Source organism: Microcaecilia unicolor, chromosome 8 (genome assembly GCF_901765095.1).
Source record: "Microcaecilia unicolor chromosome 8, aMicUni1.1, whole genome shotgun sequence".
In the NCBI taxonomy this organism is placed as follows: domain Eukaryota; kingdom Metazoa; phylum Chordata; class Amphibia; order Gymnophiona; family Siphonopidae; genus Microcaecilia; species Microcaecilia unicolor.
In genome coordinates this window covers 169,969,252-169,989,490 of record NC_044038.1, presented here as the reverse complement: position 1 = coordinate 169,989,490, position 20,239 = coordinate 169,969,252, and the positions used below count along the sequence as shown (strand labels likewise).

The 20,239-nt window shown below is 42.7% G+C and overlaps 1 protein-coding gene across 1 annotated transcript in view; it reads left to right on the top strand.

Annotated features, from left to right (window-relative positions):
- SEC24A (SEC24 homolog A, COPII coat complex component) overlaps positions 1-20,239 on the top strand; it is an 84,237-nt gene that overhangs the window by 48,201 nt on the left and 15,797 nt on the right. Inside the window, 12 exon segments of the mRNA XM_030212587.1 lie at positions 1,068-1,194; positions 1,541-1,650; positions 2,440-2,552; positions 8,730-8,848; positions 10,743-10,798; positions 12,023-12,229; positions 12,700-12,823; positions 13,414-13,445; positions 13,447-13,573; positions 14,074-14,247; positions 15,197-15,307; positions 15,866-16,041. Of these exon segments, the coding sequence (XP_030068447.1) occupies positions 1,068-1,194; positions 1,541-1,650; positions 2,440-2,552; positions 8,730-8,848; positions 10,743-10,798; positions 12,023-12,229; positions 12,700-12,823; positions 13,414-13,445; positions 13,447-13,573; positions 14,074-14,247; positions 15,197-15,307; positions 15,866-16,041 (1,476 nt within the window).

The following is a 20,239-nucleotide window of genomic DNA, read 5'->3' as shown; positions in this document are numbered from 1 at the left end:
TGTTAAGTGGTTTGGGGGGGAAATAGGCGAAGGCTTTAATATTTTGTTTTTAATTTGTAGTTGTTAGAAAATGCTGTGAGTGGAGGATGGGGGGAGTGAATTTAACTGAAGTTTGAATAATTTTTAGTCCTATTTTATTGTGAGATGCTTTGGATTGGTAATGTCCAAGAAAGATGAACTATTCTGTTTGAAATTAAATTATTTAATAAAGACCTGAGTTGGAGTTGAGCCTTTCTGCTTGGCTCAGCCAAACTTCCTATTCATTGGTGTAGAGGAATGGTTACCAACCTCTTTGTCATTGCACACCCAACACTGGGTTCATTTCAACATGGCCCACCATCGTCTGGCATAATTACCTACTCTTCTCCCTCCCCCAAGGTATTAATTTTGCTGCCACCCCCATCCTTTTCCCATGCATTTATTTACCTCCTCTCCTAATATAATAGTACAGATATTTCTGAACAGCCTCCTTTTGCTGTCAAGGCTGGCAGATCTCGCTAGACTACAGGGTCAATCATTCTGGTGGTAGAGCAGGCAACAGTAGCAAATAAGGAATGCTTGCTGCCTTCCCCTGTTGACTGGAGGAGAGTCTGGAGGCCAGTGTATTGGGGGGGGGGGGGGGAGGAAGGGGGAAAATGTAACACTTTTTGCGCTGGCTGACAAAAATTCACCACTTTATGCTAGTCAGACCCAGATTTTCTCTGTGCTGCTGTGGCATGCTGGTTGGGAAACACCTGGTATAAAGTCAACTTTATAAAAATGTACATGATTGCCCTTTGAGCACATAGTCCACCTCATGTTTTGTATATGAGCTTAAACTAGAAGAAAGTATTTGTTTTATATGTAGCTGTTTGTGCTTGTGATTCTTTAATGCTATGCAGGACTTGGCACTATGTAAATAAATCATCAGGGAGCGCCAGACATATCAGGGCCAGATTTTGTTTGGCAGACCTCCAAACCCATCTTCTCCTGTTCCCCACCCCCCTAAAAGCAGGCTTTTGTAGCTAGAAAAATATAACAAATGTTCTTCACATTTTCTTAAAATCTAAAATTCTTCTTTTTTCCAGCAATTGCCTGTGGTCACGTCCAACACGATTGTGAGATGTCGTTCCTGCAGGACATACATTAATCCTTTTGTTAGCTTTTTAGACCAAAGGCGGTGGAAGTGTAACTTATGTTACAGAGTCAATGATGGTAGGTTTTCATCGCATTTCTAGGTGTTGCAAGCATTAAAAAGGGTATTCACAGGGCAAAAATGTCCAGTTGAGTAGGGTGTTTTTCATGATGTTTGAACATTTTTTGGTTCATCTCGCACGTTTCAATAATGAAGGCGTGTTAAAACTTTGTAACCTATGCTAATTGACTACACTAAATCACGCTAACAAATGCACATCACTGTGGTTTTCATAGTTGGTTATAGGATGTGGGTGCTTTTGTTGGTGGGTTTTAAACCATTTATCCTGTGCTTTAATGCTTCTATAACTTGTGCTGACTTTATAGCTACTTGATTTTTCCGTAAATCTTACTTTCTTTTTAATAGTCCCTGAAGAATTTATGTATAATCCTGTCACCAGAGTCTATGGAGAGCCCCACAAACGACCTGAAGTTCAAAATGCTACTATTGAGTTTATGGCTCCTTCAGAGTATATGGTGAGATTTAAAAAAAAAAAATGTAAAATATTTATCAACAAGTCTTTAATATTTAATCAAGAAATCTTTCAAAACTAAGGGTAAGAAAACAAAAACACAAAAAAAGGTTGTCTTTAGTTCATAACAAGTGCAACAGCTTTTAGAGTGATATCTGCATATGTGATTGTCACATAAATGGAGAGGAGAGACGATGGAAGCAGCGAGAGTGTTTTTTAAACAGATAAAACCAAAACACCGATTTGGAGTGCAGGTGTTTTTTATTTTTGTTTTTCATAACTGTACTGTGATTAAATGTTTTAAAAAGACTCAGCAGGTATAATTTTAAAGTAAGAAAGTAGATCCAAAGAAGTCTTAGTGGTTAAAGTAATAGGCTGAGGACCAGGGAACCCAGGGATCAAATCCCCATCGATGCTGTTTGTGATTTGTGTAAGTCACTGCCTGAGGTATAAATTTAGATTGTAAACTATCTGAGGATATGGAAACAACCTGATGTATCTAAATGTATCTGGCCTTGAACTACTGAAAGGGTGTGAGCTAAATATTAATATAAAATGTATAAGCAGTGTGAACTTAAACTGAACTCTTCATATAGTATGCGTATGTGGTAGAATATAACTGTTTTGTTTTCTCGCTAGTTGTTGAGGCAGGAAGATCAGAGACCTCTTTACTTGAGTATAGCAAGCAGTCTGTTCTACATGGTGCCATAAAAAGTTAAAAATATATTCCAACATTTGGTTAATAAATTTAAGGTAGCAAAAAGAACTAAAAAATTTTTTCCTGTTCCTCTAGCTACGTCCACCCCAACCTCCTGTGTACCTCTTCATGTTTGATGTTTCCCATAATGCAATAGAGACTGGCTACTTGAATACAGTTTGCAAGACTTTACTGGACAATCTTGACTTGTAAGTTTGGCTTTCCTTTTGGAGCTGGTTCTTTTGTCCTGAATGCTAAGAATGGTCCATAGGGATGTATGCTACGTGTTGTGTTTCATTGTGCTTAACTGGTCTGTTTGTTTTTTTGGTGTAAACCAGATTTTTTTTTTTTTTTTTGCTGTAATGTGTTTGTTGCACCTGTAGTTGTGTGCAAAAGCCCATCTTCAAATCTTTGCTCAAAGCCCACCTCTTCAATGTCACCTTCGGCACCTAACCACTTTACCTCTATTCAGGAAATCTTGACTGCCCCAACTTGACATTTCATCCTTTAGATTGTAAGCTCCTTTGAGCAGGGACTGTACTTCTTTGTTAAACTGTACAGCGCTGCGTAACCCTTGTAGCGCTCTAGAAATGTTAAGTAGTAGTAGTCTAGAAATGTTAAGTAGTATACATCCTGGGTCAAATTGTATGATTCAAAATCCCTGAGTTAACAGATGCTGCCAAACCTGTATTTCCTTGCCTCCATTCCTAACCAGTCCAGACAAGTGGGTTATTTCCCACTGCCAGCAGATAGAGCAAGAAGAAAAAATGCTCACAGCTGACTTCATTGGTGGGGGAGAGGCTCATCCTCTTCTTCTTCCTCTTTCAAACACTTTAATAGACCTGCATCCAGGGATCATACCTGTGGCCAACCTCCCATGAGTAGGGAAGGAGAACAGTAGACACTGCAGCCACAACCGTATCCAGGGGAGGGGGACCTAGCACCACTGAGTTTGCCACTCTTGTCATTAGAAACTTTCATTTTAAATTTTAAGATATCCAGTTAAGGTAAGGGTAATGTATTTAATATACAGCCTTATATATTACACAAGGTACTTGGTACTTGACAGTTAAAGATGAAATATTGGGTTTTTTTTTTAGTTGTCATTCTGTTTGCTAGTTTTTACAGGTCAAACATGAAAATTTCTGCCAGTTTTAATGCATAATTATTGTTTAGTTGATTTTAACAGGTTCTATAAGCCATATTTACCTATTTTCAAACGTTTGGTCATACTTCCAGTTGAAGAGTACCTTCTTTTATTTTATTTTTTAAAATTGTGAATAAGGACCAAACAGTTGATTGACTCGTTGGCCTTCACTTATTCAGGTGAATGCATTTCCATATTAAAACAAATAATCTGACACTTTAACCTTCCAGACTGTGATGGTTCTGTTGACTTTCAACAACCATGGGCTTTTCTAAGGAATTTTCTGAACATTTGAAAATAGTTCTTCGTATAGAACAGAGAAAGGCTATTAAAATATCTCTAAACACTTCCAGATAGTAATTTCACTGTCAGAACCCATAGATCACTGCAAATAACTTACTGAAAGGTGTAGCTATCCACAGTACAGCATTGCTCATACAGCAGTGATCTGCATGGGAGAGTTATGAAAAGGAAGCATTTTCTATAATATCACAAAAGCCATCGTCTAAAGTATGTAAAAGAAAATCTTGATACGTCTGAAACTTTTTGGAACAAAATGCTTTGGACTGATGAAACAGAAAGTAAACTGTTCAGTCACAATTGCACAAAATATATTTGGAGAAAAGAATAATGGAATCAATTAAGTCCCGTGGTGAATCTGTTATGCTTTGGAGTTGTATGGCAACCATTGACTTGGGAAATATTGTCTTGGTGGAAGAAAGAATGGATTCAACTAAATACTAGCATGTTCTAGAAGCTAATGTCCCAGAATCTGTGAAGAAATTTGAAGTGAAAATAGGTTGGATATTTCAGCAAAACAACAATACAAAATATCACTCTATGAAGTACAGGGAAGAAAGATAAAGGTTGTAGCATGGCCTTCACAGTCCCCAGATTTTCATATTGAAAAAACTGTGGGAAGATCTCAGATATGCAGTACATACAAGAAGACATAAGAATATTGAACTAGGAGAGCTGTACAAGAAAGAGTGGAGAAATTCTAAATTCTAAAAGCAAGAATAGCTGGGTACAAGTGAAGTTATTTCTGCCATTCGAGGTGCTATAAAGTACTGACTGAAAGGGTGTTTCAAATTTTGCACGATCACCGTTTCTTATTTTGAACCTGTAAATAAAGGTGCAGGTAAATAGTAATTATGGATTAAAGATTGAAGGAAGATTTCTTGTTTGTACCTGGTAGAACTTTGTCAGCTTCAGTTCAACACATAATTTGACCAGGGGTGCCTACATTTTTGCACACAATTGTCTGGATTAATATATTACTGCTATGAAATATCAAACACATTTTGGACTAAACATAAAAGCAAAGTGCCTTGAAAAATGATGCAAAAATGTTATGATGTAGAGCAAATTTCAGAAAAGGACTTCCAGCTCAGAATGTGAACAGCTGTACATCTGAAGTCTGTATATCAGATATTGACATCCATTTCTCATGTACTTTTTAGAACAGAATTTGCCAACATACAGCCTGGTCTAAAATAAATGAGAAATGGATATCCAAGTGCTAGATACGTCTAGCATGAGCATCCATTTTATTAAACTGAAAAGTGTAAACTATGAATTGGGCAATACAGGGGACATGAACGTCTTTGTAGCAGCAGAGGAACTTCCATATTATAAAATGGCCACGTGGAGAAGTAGCCTAATGGTTAGAGCATCCAGTTGTAAACCAGAGCAGAGATCCAGAGGTTGCTGGTTCAAGTTCCACTGCAGCTTTTTTTTTTTTTTAAGATGTGAGCCTTACAGGGTCAGAAAAATACCTACTGTGACTTTCCTTACTCCATTCAGAGGAGATCTCAATAACAGCACCAGTCTGTAACCTGAGCGTACCAAGTATCTGGTCTAAATTAGAAAGCTGCATGGGAACGGGGTTTGTGGGAATACCACAGGGATCCCTTCCAGGACCACGGGATTTCTGTGGGGATGGACACAGGTCCTTCGGGATTCCTGTGGTAGTATACCGCCGTGCTAGCCTACCTCCCTAGTTCTCGGTGCTGCATGGCGATTGGGCTGTGCCACTCTGCAGAGACTTGAGCCGCACAGTGCAGGAAGTTGGGGACGTCTCGTGGGACTTCAAACTGTGAGACTACCCTAATTTCCTGCACTGTGCAGCTCGAATCTCTGCAGAGCCTTATTGCCTTGCAGCGGAAGAGGATGGGTTTGAAGCAGCGCTGTGAGCAATGGCTGGAGGTAGGTCATGAGAGATTGTGAGAAGGATGGAGGGGGCCGCAGAGAGACTGGGTGAAAACTGAGGAGGAGGCATGAGAGAGGCTGGGGAGGGGGGGAGTATGAGACAAACTGGGTGAAAGCTGGGGGAGGGGGCATGAGAGAAACTGGGTGAAAGCTGGGGAAGAGGAGCATGAGGGACTGGAGGTAGATGGGCTGAACCCTTGGGAGGAGAAGGGGGTTGGAGGGAGATGGCTTGGACCCATGAGGAATAGACAGGAACAGGGACACACGAGAGAGGTGCTGGACAGGACAGATAGTGGTACAGAGAAGATAGATAGCAGACATGGAGAAAGAAGAAATGAAAATAGAACACCTTGGAAAGGCAGGAAAAAACCCTCAGAAAATTAGAAGACATGAACAGAATCAAATGGAAAAATAAAATGCTCAAACTACAAAGGTAGAAAAAAATATTTCTCAACTGGACCATGTCGAGTATGGGAAATGTGCAGTTGTGCATCTCTGATATCTTTCATAGGCATAGGTTGGGTTATTTTACCACAAAAAGGGTTAAATTATGTGTGGGGACGGGTGAGATTTCTGTCCCTGTGCAACTGTATAGTCTAAATACTGACGTCCATCTTTTTGGACATGGACATCCCTTCCCCTGCTGTAGTTGGAGTTGGACAGCCATCTTTTGGCCTCCCCTAGTCCTGCCAAAACATGCCCAGACCATGCCCCTGTGCCATATGGACGTACAGCAGTTTTAGGCATCCATATCCTTGCTTTATAAAAAGGCATTTGGATGTCGATGCAATATGGATGTCCAAATACTGGTTTTCAGACGTCCAGAACATGAATAGAGGCTCCCCCCCACCCCCACAAACAAGATATGATAAGTATAACATTGAGTAGTGTCAGTGGACCTGAGCTAAGCTCTCATATGGCAAAACCTGAGAAGAGAAATAATCCTTTTGGACTGTAAGCACCCAGCTGGTCTATTTCTCTGGCATATGTCATGGAGCATAACTCTTTTTAACTAGATTTAGTAGGGGTGGGGGTGGGGTTGTGTGTAGAATTGAGGAATGTAATAATAATAATAATAATATGTGTTACCTGTTATATATGCTTTGTTTTCTTGTTTGAAGTTACTATTGTATATTTAACAAAAATTGTCAGTTATGTAGGGCTGTTGGGTGTCCTTGTAATGCTGTCCAATTAACGATTTGAATTGTTTTGTCGATTTGTTTGGGGGGAAAATCAGGACATTCCCCACCTCCCTCCCGCTGTCATCCCAAGCTGCTACTGCTGTGTCTGTAGAGCAGCAGCAGTAAAAGAAGCTACTCACCATGGGGCCGGACTCTGCATTCGTGCAGGCTGCTGTTTCTGCACTGGAAGAGAACGTGGTGTCTAGGGGTTGGGGACCAGCAGCCGCGCCAATGGAGAGTCTGGCCTTGCGGTCAGTAGCTTCTTTTGTCACCATTGCTGTCGAAGCATCAGCGGCAGAGTGTTGGGGTGGGAGGAGGGAATAAGGAGGAAGCAGATGTTTGATTTGGGGGGGAGGAACAGAGAGGAGACAGGCTGTATGAAAGAGGTGAGGACTGGAGAGAAAAGGGGCAGAAAAGGAGGGTAGATGCTGGATTGACAGGGAGAGGAGGAAAGCAAATATTTGATGGAAGGAGGAAAGAGGAGGAGGGCAGATGCTGAACGGAAGGGGGATGGGAGGACAAGAAAAGGAAGAGTGATGCTGATCCTGGGGGAAGGGGGCAGAAAGAAAGGAGGAATAAGGGCAGTAGCTAAACATGAAGAAGGATAGAGACCTAGAGATGTGGTGCTGGACATGGGAAGGGGGGATAGGGTCACAGAGGGGTGCTGCTGGACAGGACAAGAATAACGATACAGAGAAGGGAGATGCTCAACATGGCAGGAAGATAGGGGCAGGGACACAGAGTGGAGCTGAATGATGGACATGGACAGAGAAGAAATGCCAAATGGACCAGAAGATCTTAGCAAAAGAATTAAGAGCAGACAGAAGAAATCGGAAACCAGAGTCTGGTACTAACATGATTACAAAAATTAAAAGACCAGATAAAGGTAGAAAAATGAATTTTATTTTCTATTTATTGATAGTAACCTTAAAGAACTGAATCAAATCAAGTAAAAAATCTATTCATATGAGTGAATCGAATCAAACGTTTTGGCCGATTCAGACAGCACTACGCCTTTGCAAACGGTTTTCATTTAATAAAAACAGATTTACCATAAACTAGATTTTGAGAGGGCATTCTGATAGATGAGAAAGATGAGTCGCTTTGTACATTTTGAATGTAATTACGGTGGCCTACTGAGGGGTTGGCGGCACAGGAGAAGGAGCTTGAAGGTCAAAAAGTGGGGTCTTTGTTATGATGTGTATTGGAGAGCACTGGAGGCCCACAGTACACCACTGTTGAGTAATCAAACTCCCTTCACAAACTATAGAGATTCTTGTTAGTTTTCTCTGTCTTAATATTTTAGTTTAAGTAGAATCAGAAGATGTCAGCAGAAAAGCTCTTCTTCTGCCCAGCCTACCTGATTTTATTTCTGGACTTTTTGTGAACGATGTAAAACTTTATTATCTTTACTCACATGAGCTAGTTACAGCAGTTGTTTGAGGCAGCCCAGGAGTTGCTTCTCCTGTGTATCATTCCTGTAGCTGTCTCCAGATGTATGTATTTAGCCACTCCAGTGCATTTCATTCTGGTTTCCTCTGTGAGCAGCTGAGGTAGAGACAGAAAATTACCTCTTTCTTTAGGACTCTGCTGATTTGAAGTTGTATAACAGTGGCTCCCACCTCCTGCTTGATACTGCTTGGTGTTTGAAGCTCCCCCCCCCCCCCCTGCCCCCAATGATATTGGATTGTTTTGTGAATTTAAATGAGCGTATTTACAAACTGGCTTGTGAAAACCTAACTGATGTTTGTGAATATATTAGAGGAAAAGAACAAAATGTATATTTATAAACTGGATGATAACAAAGATTAACATGTTGGTTATTTTCAATCTTCATTGATTTTTAGACTTCCTGGCAACACTAGAACAAAGATAGGTTTTATCACATTTGACAGCACAATCCATTTCTACAGTCTTCAAGAAGGCCTGTCTCAGCCTCAGATGTTGATAGTTTCAGATATTGAAGGTACATAGATATTCATCTAGCCTAATGTCAGTATTCATGGTTTTCATTCTGTGAAACACAACTCTTGCAGTACTCCTAGCAAATGCAAAAATGTTGATAATGCTACCTCAATTTGCACAATAATATAGTAGACAATAGGCGATAGTATCATTTAGCCTACCTGATTGCTCCTGTTTACATTGCTCTAGGTTTGGTCTTCACTTATCCCTGCCCTTAACTCCACCAACTCCACTCTATTAAGAGTCCCAACTACCAGCTCTACACATTAACCACCTGATAGGGTTGCTTATCTTCTTTTGGACATTAGCTTAGGAGTGTATCCGAAAACATCCTGCCACCTTCCCCAGCCTGAGAGTATTCTGTGCCGGTCACTTGCCATCTCTTTCTGGGAGCATGATGCAGCTTTTCCCCCACTTCATGGAAGTTGCACTGCTTTGCCTTCCCCCTTATATTCTTTTCCATTCCAAAATCCATCCTCCCATCCCTGTTTCTTTCCCCAGCTTTTAGTCATTAGCACATTAAACACCTTCCGCCTGTTATTTTTGGCTCATTGGTTTCCCCATTTTCATGTTTCCTTCCTGCTCGGGCAGTACTGGTGTTCTGTTTCTGGTGCCATGAACCTTCATTGCTTTCTATGGACTGTTCCTTGTCTAGTCATTGCAGACCAATGATCTTGAGGCTGGATCCACAAGCCAGAGCAGCTTTGGGAAATCTGTATCTGTAAAAGCAACCACCAGATGTTGCCCTAAATGATGACCATGATTCTTTACCTCTCCTTCTCCCCCTTTAGTTGCTGTTAATGCCGCCTATCCAGGGTCAGCCCCAGCTATCCCTAAGGTTCCAAAAAATACAGACCCAGAGATCAAACTAGGGACCTTCCACATGGCATTACACAGCATTACCACTGAGCCACCAAGCTGGCCCAGCTTCTGTTTCTAGAGTAATAGAATGGTTATTAAATGTGTGTAAAGATGTGCTAGGATCTGGGTGATATCGCACTGAATTCAGCATCATTTCTTGTTTTACACCAGTGCTTTTCAATCTTTGTGTGACTGTGATGCCATAATAGTGACCAAATATAATCGTGTGACCTTCCCAGAAGTACAGAATAATGATGCCCCTATGAGGAGCCCACCCAGGTCACAATCCCAAACCTACGGTTGTTACTGTAATACCTTGTACTTGTCCGTCATTTATCAGAAACTGGAGTTTGAAAATCATTTTAGCTTGGTTTAAACAGGAAGAGTTTCCTAGATAATTTTAACTATAGTGGGGCTATAGATGTTGTAGTTCACTGTAAATTAGTGATACAAAGACTTGTTGGTGCCCATTTCTTCTCCCTACTTTCTTATCGTATTCCAGCAAAGGGGTGGGGCTTTGTGTGGACTGCAGAATTAACATTTGAAGAAAATAATGAATATATTATGCCATGTCTTTTATAATGTTTTTTAAAAAACGCCTTTTTTGTTGAAAGTAATTAAAAAAAAAATCTTGTATCTAGCATTTCTCTCCCTTTTCCTTCACATCTCCCAGAAATCAGTGGTGCACTTTTGTGAGCACACATGACTAGAAGATTTGGGGGATGTGAGAAAGAAGAGGTTTCTTCTGTTTTTCATAGCCTTTTAAATTCTACTACGTTCAGCTTTTTTTTTCTTCCATCAAAAATTGACAGCGGTGCTGGTTTGTGCACCCATGTTTGCTGCTGTATAGCTCATTTTGGGGCACAGGTTAGAAGGATTTTCTTTTCAGCAGTTTGTCTACGTTCTTTCCTTATGTTCTGAAAATTTAATTAAAATATCATCATTTAAAAGCTTACAGTGCACATGGTTAGCATAATTTCCTATGCCTTTTCAGTAGAGTAACTTTCCCCCCTTTTTTTTTTTTAATTCTCCAGATGTGTTTATACCTATGCCTGAAAATCTATTAGTAAACCTAAATGAAAGCAAAGAGGTAAGGTCTTGCTTGAGTCTAATAAAATGCAGTTTATTCCCCAGTGTTCAAGAGTTTAGATATGAACATGTTGGAGAATACTGGAACCACAGGCAGCATCTATGATGTATGCTTAATTATAAAGGCACCAAAAGTATCTCTTTATATTAACTTTATAAGGGAGGAAAAAGACCTTGGAAAACGTAGCCTATAAATTAGCCATAGCTGATTTATTGAACCTTCATGGGTCACAAATAAACCTTTCATTTAAACATCTTTATGTTTAATCTCACCATGAATCAAGTTTCAGTGTTAATACTATAACCTGCCCTATTTGGGCACTGTGCAGCTACAGAGCTTCAGCATTTCTTTGTCTCCAGCAAATGGTGACAGTTGTCAAATTATTACATTTTCATCATCCAAGTCTCCATTTCTTTGTCATTCGAAATACTGGAGCTGTGTGGCTGCAAAGTACCCAAATAAGGCAGGTCATACAGATCATTGCTTTCTGTAGCATCTGTTGGTCAACAGCTACAAACCCACCTCTCCTGGATTGGTCTGGTAGGACTAAAGGGAAGAAAATTACTGGAAAAGATACAGCATGGAAAAATTAGTTCTTAAGTTTTCTGAGGTCTTTTTCCTTCCATATAAAATTGATATAAAGAGAGAATTTCAGTGTCTTTATATTTGTGTACATCAAGTGGGATAATAGATGCTGTTTGTGGCTTAACTCAAAGGATATTCCACAGCCGATTGGAGGATACCAGAAGAATATTGGAACAAATATTTTCCCCTTAATATATTCAGTTTTTATTGAACGCTCTATTGGGGTGTCTAATACAAATGATGTAGATTTTGCTTTTTTGGGATGTTTTGATTGTCATAAGGTTCTTCATTCTTGTACTCTCTTTTTTTTTTTTTTTGAAGGGGCTTGTAGTTTAGAATGGGTGGTACTTTTTTTTTTTTAGGCCTTTCATGTTTTAAATTAAGGAATTTAAGAACATGACATAATAGGTTCTGATCAGCAGATAACATTTAAATTGAACATTTTATTTATGTGGTTTTGCTTGAACCTTTTGCAGCCTAAATCTCCAAACTAGCAGGATGTGCTGTGTGTTTAATTCTCTTGCTAAATCTTTAAAAAGGCAAACCATTTTGTAGTTCTGTGCTGTTAAATATTGTTAAAAGATATGTGGTTGGGGTGACACCAAACACAGGATAAAAGTTGCCCTTATTTTTTTCCAGCTAATCCAAGATTTGCTCAGGGCTTTGCCTCAGATGTTCATGAAAAGCTTAGAAACTCAGAGTGCCCTGGGTCCTGCCCTGCAGGCTGCCTATAAACTGATATCACCCACAGGTGGCCGGATCTCTGTCTTCCAGACCCAGCTTCCCTCTGTGGGGGTTGGAACGCTGAAACCACGAGAGGAGTCAAACCAAAGAACTTCTGTAAAGGTAAAGCTCTGTAGCTCATAATCAAATGAAAAAGCTGTTCTAATCCTTCTTTTGAATATAAAACATATTGGAAAGCTGAACCACAGAGAAGCTAGTTTTCATATTTGGGTTAGGACAGATGTTTATATTATCTGATATTTACTTAATACTTTAAATCCTTATATTCCAATAGTCTTGCACAAACTCCTATATTTCAAAGGTTGGTCATAATTTGCAGAGTGTGACCCTCCTAGTACTTACTCATTCTATCTGATGCAGCAGCAGCCATATGTACAGATTCTGGTAGCTGTTATACTCCTGGAGTGATATCACTTTCTTCCATGCATTTTATATTTGGAGGTCTGCTTCTCAGTTATAAATGTGAGACTGATTACAAGAGAATGGTGCATCATCGATGGACATGAGCTACAAAGATAATTTAAAGTACTTCCTATTAGTTCCTTGGTTTATAATTTTTCTCTCGTAAACAGGACATCCAACATTTGACACCAGCAATAGATTTCTATAAGAAGTTGGCCTTGGATTGTTCAGGACAGCAGATTGCAGTGGACCTGTTTCTTCTCAGTGGACAGTATTCTGACTTGGCATCTCTGTGTAAGTCTGTATGACGTGACAATTAGCTAATGCCTTGAACATTTTAAAAAAACATGTTTTATTTTACATTTTTGTAAGGTGAAGGTCGATGTGCATCTCTTTCTGTTTAGCTACATTTTGCCCTTTTATATTTGTCAGGTTTATATTGCTTCATTCTGAATCTTGTAATTAACCCAGCCCATGTCCCCATAACACAGTTCCAGGCAGTGCAGATGGGATCATGAAGTCTGCTGGCCAAGAATGAGAGTAGGGCCTCTCATCTATATTCATTGTGCACCTATTGATTTTTATTCTTTGCCATTTTATTTGGTGCTCAAAAAACAAACACACTATGGCATTACACCTGAAGCAACCATTGGATGGTCATCATATGAGTCGGCTAGTAATCCTTCTCCTGCCGTTCCTTCCAACCAGCAGCAAAGTCTTAGAATACAATTTGGCACTACTGCCTGGCTGCACAGAGTTGTCAGTATTAAGGCTTTTGGAGGCTTGGGCTTGAAAACCTGGATTAATATGTGGGAGAGGAATCTGGCTGTTCTGTGCCCTGCTCATGCCGTTCTTTTTTTTTTTTTTCTTTTTGTTTCTTCCAGGTTGTATTTCAAGATATTCTGCCGGTAGCGTTTTTTTACTACCAGTCCTACCACCATCAGCAGAATCCTGACCAAGTAGAGAAGCTGGAAAAGGAGCTTAAACGTTACTTAACAAGAAAGATTGGTTTTGAGGCAGTTATGAGGATAAGATGCACTAAAGGTCTGAATATTATTTTGCTTGCCTTTGTCATGGTGTCTTGCTAATAGTGTTCTGGTTTGACATTAATCAGTGGAGTGGAATTTGAGTGTATTCTAGCTTAAGTGAAACAGCAGACTGCGAAATTCTAGCAGATTACTACAGGGGAAAGGGGATTATCCAGGACTGCTTTTGCTTCCCTTCCCAAAATCAGTTTTTATAAAATCATACAGCATCCTCTTTGTTAAGACCTTTTGTTCTAGTTGACTTGACTTGCTTGAGAAGATCTATGTTACAATTTGCTCCAAAATGTATTAAATATCTTCTGATAATCTTTGTTCACTTGTCCAGGAGATTGTATTTATAAAGTTGCAATGCATTGTGGATATTTGTATTTAACTCTACCGCGGCTGTTAATAAGCACTTGGTGGTGTAATGATTTGGTTCATTAGTAGTTTAATTTATTTTAGGCTGTCATTAGGCCTGTATAAGATGGTTACACCTTTTTCTTTTTTCTCTTATAGGTCTCTCTATCCATACTTTCCATGGACACTTCTTTGTGCGATCTACAGACTTGCTTTCTCTGCCCAATGTGAACCCTGATGCAGGTTATGCAGTACAGATGGCTGTGGATGAGAATTTGACTGATACGCAAGTGGTTTCTTTTCAGTCTGCCCTTCTTTACACATCCAGCAAAGGTAAGAAGGGTAAAGTGTATAATATGTAGACTGGCTCTTGATAGAGAATATATACTGCTTTTGAAGCTGAAGACTTAACATCTCTCACCTGACAGTTTTGAAGTTCCTCCTTGTCCCATGGATTGTATTGGCTCTCCCACTTACATTTTATCAGTGACAAAGAGAGCTTCTCACAGTTAATTATTTTTTAAATGCTTCTATGGGTGAGAGAGTATGTACAGAACAGTTTCTGAAATGTTGCTGTTAATGAATCATTTGCTTTTCCATTGTTATTGCCACCAGACTGCAGGATAAAGTTTGACAGTCAATATTCAGCTGGTGGAAGTGAACTTTTTTTAAACCCTGACCACTGCGGGAAAAATTGGGCCCCCTGAACATTGGCTGGGACCCACATACAGGATTAATTCATCTTCCTGAACCCTGCCACCATTACATGCTTCCCCCTGTACTCTACCAGCAATACAAAGAGACTGTACTCCTCCCCTCCCCCCCCAATATCCCCTGGACCTACCTTAAGCTCCCCTGGTGGTCAAATAAGTCATTGGGGTAGGAGCAAACCTCACTTGTTTCTGCCCTAACAGCTGCTGCACTAAAAGGGTGGCTGTGACCCTAGCGATAGTCTCATGGTAGTACCACTAGAAGCCAGCCTTCCATATATTGAAACTGCACACTAAAAATATAGTGGATCAGACCTTCTATCAAGGTGCCAGTCTGTAACGTACAAATAAAGATGCTGGAATACATGCATATAGCAAACAAAAATGTGTAGTTAGGCCTGTGTTTAGGAAATCAGCTATCAGCCTCGCAAGGCCATTCTGACTTGTAGTGTATTTGTAGTGAGACCAGACAAATCATTCCCATCCAAAATCTTTCTTCCTGTTCAGCAGGCAAAAGCCAGCATACAGCCACAGCTCAGTTAATCAAAATGCCCTTTTTTTGGCTCCCAAAGGTGAGCGGAGGATTCGTGTACACACAATGTGTCTGCCTGTGGTTTCATCATTGGCTGATATCTATGCTGGAGCTGATGTACAAGCAATATCAGGATTACTAGCCAATATGGGTAAGTACTGACTGTCGGAGTATTTCACAGAGATCTAGGGGTAAGCTTTCAGAAGAAAATCTTAGCAGAACACTGTTTAAGACTCCAGTCATTTTTGTAACAAAATAAAGCCATTTTTTTTGGCCTGCTTTTTGAAAGTAAAGAAGACGAGAATTTGCTCTGTGTGTGTGTCCTCACTCCTTAATAACCATTTTGTTTGGTGTGTACTCCACATCAAAGTTTTAGCCTATGTTGGGGAGAACATGAACTCTGATGAAGTAAGTTTTGTTTTTGTTTTTTGGATCCTCATAAAGGTGTGCACATGCTTCCTTGAAATTAGACTCCTAGGTAGAATTTTTTTTTTTTTTTTGCAGAGAGGAAATAAGCCAAAATAAGCACAATAAATTCATTTTTAAATGTGTTAATAAGCATATATTTCTATTCTACCAGCATTTGGTACCTAACATTTTTAGTAGTTAGTGTTCATAGGGAGGCAGTGTGATATGTATGTGTGTGTTTATTGCTGTGCATTATGATTCATTCTCACACTCAGTATTTTTTCATGTTTTCTGTTAACAGCGGTTGATCGTTGTATCTCTGCTAGCTTGAGTGATGCTCGGGATGCACTAGTAAATGCTGTAATAGATTCATTGTCTGCCTATCGTTCAAATGTGTTAAATGTTCAACAATCTGGACTGACTGCGCCCTACTCTCTGCGACTTTTCCCTCTGTTTGTGTTGGCTCTCCTAAAGCAGGTAAGAGCAGAATGCAGAATTGTTATTTATTAAAACTTTCTATATCGCCTTGTTTGACAAGCAGGTCTAGGCAATGTACAGACTTGAGGATGATTATTTTCATGTTCAGTTTCAGTTAGAATGAAGTCTTTCATCACTATATGAAAATATGATCACTAGAATTTTGGTAGGGTGGATTGGAGGAGTAGCCTGATGGTTAGTGCAGTGAGCTCATAACCTGGGGATCGGGGTTTGATTCCCACTGCAGCTCCTTGTGACCCTGCAGCTCCTTCATTGCCCCAAGTACAAAAACTTAAATTGTGAGCCCACTAGGGACAGAGAAAGTACTTGTATATGATATGTAAACTACTTTGATTGTACCTCAGAAAGGTAGTATATCAAATCAAATCCCTTACCTAAATGAAAGTTAATATACCAGTGTAGAATATAAATCAAAGATATCAAAAGCATTCTAGTAGACATAGTAAGTTTTTTTTTTTCTTCTGGAAGTAAGTATCACATGTATCTACGTTACCAAACTCTCTTCATTTCATAGAACTACCGTTTATCAGAAAATTAAACACAGCTTTCAAAATTTGTATGTGTGTTTCTCCAAGGACAATCAGGTCTTTCCTCATCAACCCTCCAGACCGGTCAAGACGCTTGGGTTATGCTCGCCTACCAGCAGAGGGAGACTGAGAACACAAAACTTGAAACTATGTACTTATAACCTGTGCCTAGCCATCTATAGCCAGTATTTTCTCAGTCTCAGCAGAGGGTAGACAGGCAGCCTGTGCAGCTTGCCCGATCTGGATAGGTTTTTGAGTTAATTTTCAGAGTTTTCCTTTATTTCTGTGCTATTTCTGGTGGATCCCTGTGCCTGGAAGACTTTGGTGTGCGAGGGGTTGCGGGTCCGCTGGGGCCCGTCATTGTCCCCTTTGGGGTGTCACACCCGGGTGGCCGGGTCCCTCCCCCAGTCTAGCTCTCCGTTTGGGCAGCTTTGTGCCTCGGCTGCAGTTTGTATACTGCAGCCTTGAGTGCCGGATGGTGTTAGCAGCAGCAAGGCTCAAATTAAAGGCTGCAGTAAAGTTTGATTGAAAAAAAAAAAAAAAGTGTCGGGCCCAAACGCTGGGGAGAGCTATTGGAGCTGCACTCCGGAGAGACGGAGCTGTTCAGCTGTAGTCAAGGCGCTGAGTTTTTCCTGCTCGGGTGAGTTTTTCTTTGTTCTTACTATAGAGGCACTTGTTTTGGCGGTCAGCTGGGCTTCGCGAAGATGTCAGGGAGACCGCTTCGGTGTAGATCGTGTGCGCGTCGGGGCGTTGACACGGTGGGCAGCACTTGTCGTTTTTGCGGGGAACCAAAGCCTCAATCCTCCGTACCGCCGGTGTTAGCGGCGGAGGTTCCCGCTACTTGCGTCCCGGAGGTTGTGGCGCCTTTGACTAGCGGCCCTGCGGCGGTTCCGTTTTTGGCGGGAACCGCCGCCATTTTGGATTTGGCGCTGCACGGGTCCGACGGAGTCGGGGGACTGCAGGGCAGTCAATTTTCAGCGCCTTCGGGGAGCGATGCCTTGGGTAGGATCGGGTTTCCCCCGGATTTCATTGGAATTTATTCAGGCTTGGCAGGCGGGGCCGTCTCGAGCGGAGCCCCTTAGTCTTGGGACGGGGGGGGCTATCGCGAAGAGACCACGTGTAGAGTGGTCTGAGGAGTTAGAAGATTTTTCGCCTCCGGAGTCGGAGGGTGACTTTAGCCTCCTAGGAGAGCAGGAGGGGTCGCTGGCTGGCTATGATAAGGAGCTTGCGCTGCCTGGGGAGGATCCCTCGGTGGTGCGCATTTTTCAGCGAGATGAATTATCAGAGCTGATTGATCAGGTGGTTGCGACCCTCAAATTTGATCCGGCGGCAGCCCCGTTAGAGGCCGGGAAGCAGGATCCGTTGGTTAAGGGGATCAGACGGGTGTCTTGTACTTTCCCTATGAATGCGGATCTGAGAGAAATGATTACTCAGGAGTGGCAGGCGCCGGAGGCGCCATGTAAGGTGGCTCGGGCCATGGCTAAGCTTTATCCCCTGCCGCAGGAAGATAGAGAGTCTTTCAGGCCTCCGACCGTGGATGCCGTGGTGACGGCAGTGACTAAGGCTACGGCGATTCCGGTGGATGGAGGGGCTGCGTTGCGAGACCCTCAGGACAGAAAATTGGAGACTTTCCTAAAGCGCAGTTTTGATTTGTCGGCTCTGGCGTTGCAGGCGTCGGTCTGTGGAGGTCTGGTGGCGCGGGCTTGTTTCCGTTGGGCGGAGCGGCTCTTAGATAGTCCGCCAGGGGACAGAGCCTCTTTGACTCAAGATCTGGCAAAGTTGGAGTTGGGGTCCTCCTTTTTGGCGGATGCGCTGTATGATTTGTTGCGGGCCTCGGCCAAGAACATGTCTCTAGCGGTGGCAGCTCGTCGGGCCCTGTGGTTAAGAGGCTGGATGGCGGATGCTGCGTCCAAGGCCAAGTTGTGTTCGCTGCCGTTTAAAGGCTCTTTGCTGTTTGGTGAAGAGTTGGATAAGTTGGTGAGAGGTCTTAGTGACGCTAAGGTTCCTCGGCTTCCGGAGCTTCACCCTAAGGCTTCTAGGGGATCCGCGGGTCGTGGACGGTTTCAGGAAGCTAAGCGGTATCGGCCTGGTAGATATTCTGGTGGGACTAGGGGTCGTTTCTTTCAGAGAACCCAGTCCTTTCGCGGTGGCCGTCGTGGAGGGCGAGGTTTCTCTTCGGGAGCGGCCGGTGCGTCCCGTCCTTCTCAATGATGGTTTGGGGGCCCAGCCTCTGGTCCGCGTGGGGGCTCGCTTACGCTTGTTTTACCAGAGATGGGCCCAGATCACGTCAGACCAGTGGGTGCTGCAAATAGTCCGAGACGGGTACGCGCTAGAGTTCGACAGACCTCTGTCCGACTTCTTCCTCGTGTCTCCCTGTCATTCTCGGCGCAAGGCGCGAGCGGTCCGAGATGCTCTGTCGCGCCTGGTAGATTTAGGGGCTGTAGTACCTGTTCCTCCAGCAGAGAAAGGAAAGGGATGTTATTCCATATACTTCGTGGTTCCCAAAAAAGAGGACGCCTTTCGTCCCATTTTGGATCTCAAGAAGGTCAATGCAGCCCTAAAGGTTCCTTCCTTTCGGATGGAAACGTTACGCTCCGTCATTGTAGCGGTTCAGGAAGGGGAATTTCTGACTTCCCTAGATCTGACAGAAGCGTACTTGCACATCCCCATCCTGGAGGCGCATCAGCGTTTTCTTCGCTTTGTGGTGCTAGGGAGACATTTTCAGTTTTGCGCGCTTCCCTTCGGTCTGGCCACTGCTCCTCGAACCTTCTCCAAGATGATGGTCGTGGTGGCAGCAGCTCTGCGGTTGCAGGGCATTTTGGTGCACCCGTATCTAGACGACTGGTTGATTCGGGCCAAGTCAAGGTCGGAGAGCAAGGAGGTCACCGGTCGGGTGGTGTCCTTTTTGCAATCTCTGGGCTGGGTTGTCAATCTGGCCAAGAGTCACCTAGTGCCGTCGCAGTCTCTCGAGTATCTGGGAGTCCGTTTCGACACGAAGAGAGGCCGGGTGTTCTTGACTCCCTCTCGCATGTCCAAGCTGCAAGCTCAGATCCGTCATTTCCGAGCCCAGAGGGCACCGTCGGCGCGGGAGTACCTTCAGGTGTTGGGTCTGATGGCCGCATCAATAGAGGTAGTTCCCTGGGCCAGGGCGCATATGAGGCAGCTGCAGGGTGCGTTGTTGTCTCGTTGGTCCCCTCAGTCGCAGGATCTGGAGGAGAGTCTCTCTCTGTCGGAGGTGGTTCGTCGCAGTCTCAGCTGGTGGCTCCATTCTCCAAACCTAGCGAAAGGCATGCCGCTGGCCACTCCACATTGGGTGGTGATGACTACGGATGCGAGTTTGATGGGCTGGGGGGCGCATTGTCTGGGACAGGTGGCCCAGGGACTTTGGACAGTGGAGGAGGCGTGTTGGTCCATCAATCGTCTGGAGATGCGTGCAATTCGGTTGGCTCTTCGGTCCTTTCAGAGTCTGATAGACGGCAAGGCAGTCAGGGTGCTTTCCGACAATGCCACAGCCGTGGCGTATGTGAATCGACAGGGAGGAACGAAAAGTCCCGGTTTAGCGGTAGAGGCAGCAGAGTTGCTGGTGTGGGCAGAAGCTCATCTGCAGAGTCTCTCGGCGGGGCACGTGGCAGGGGTGGACAACGTGAGCG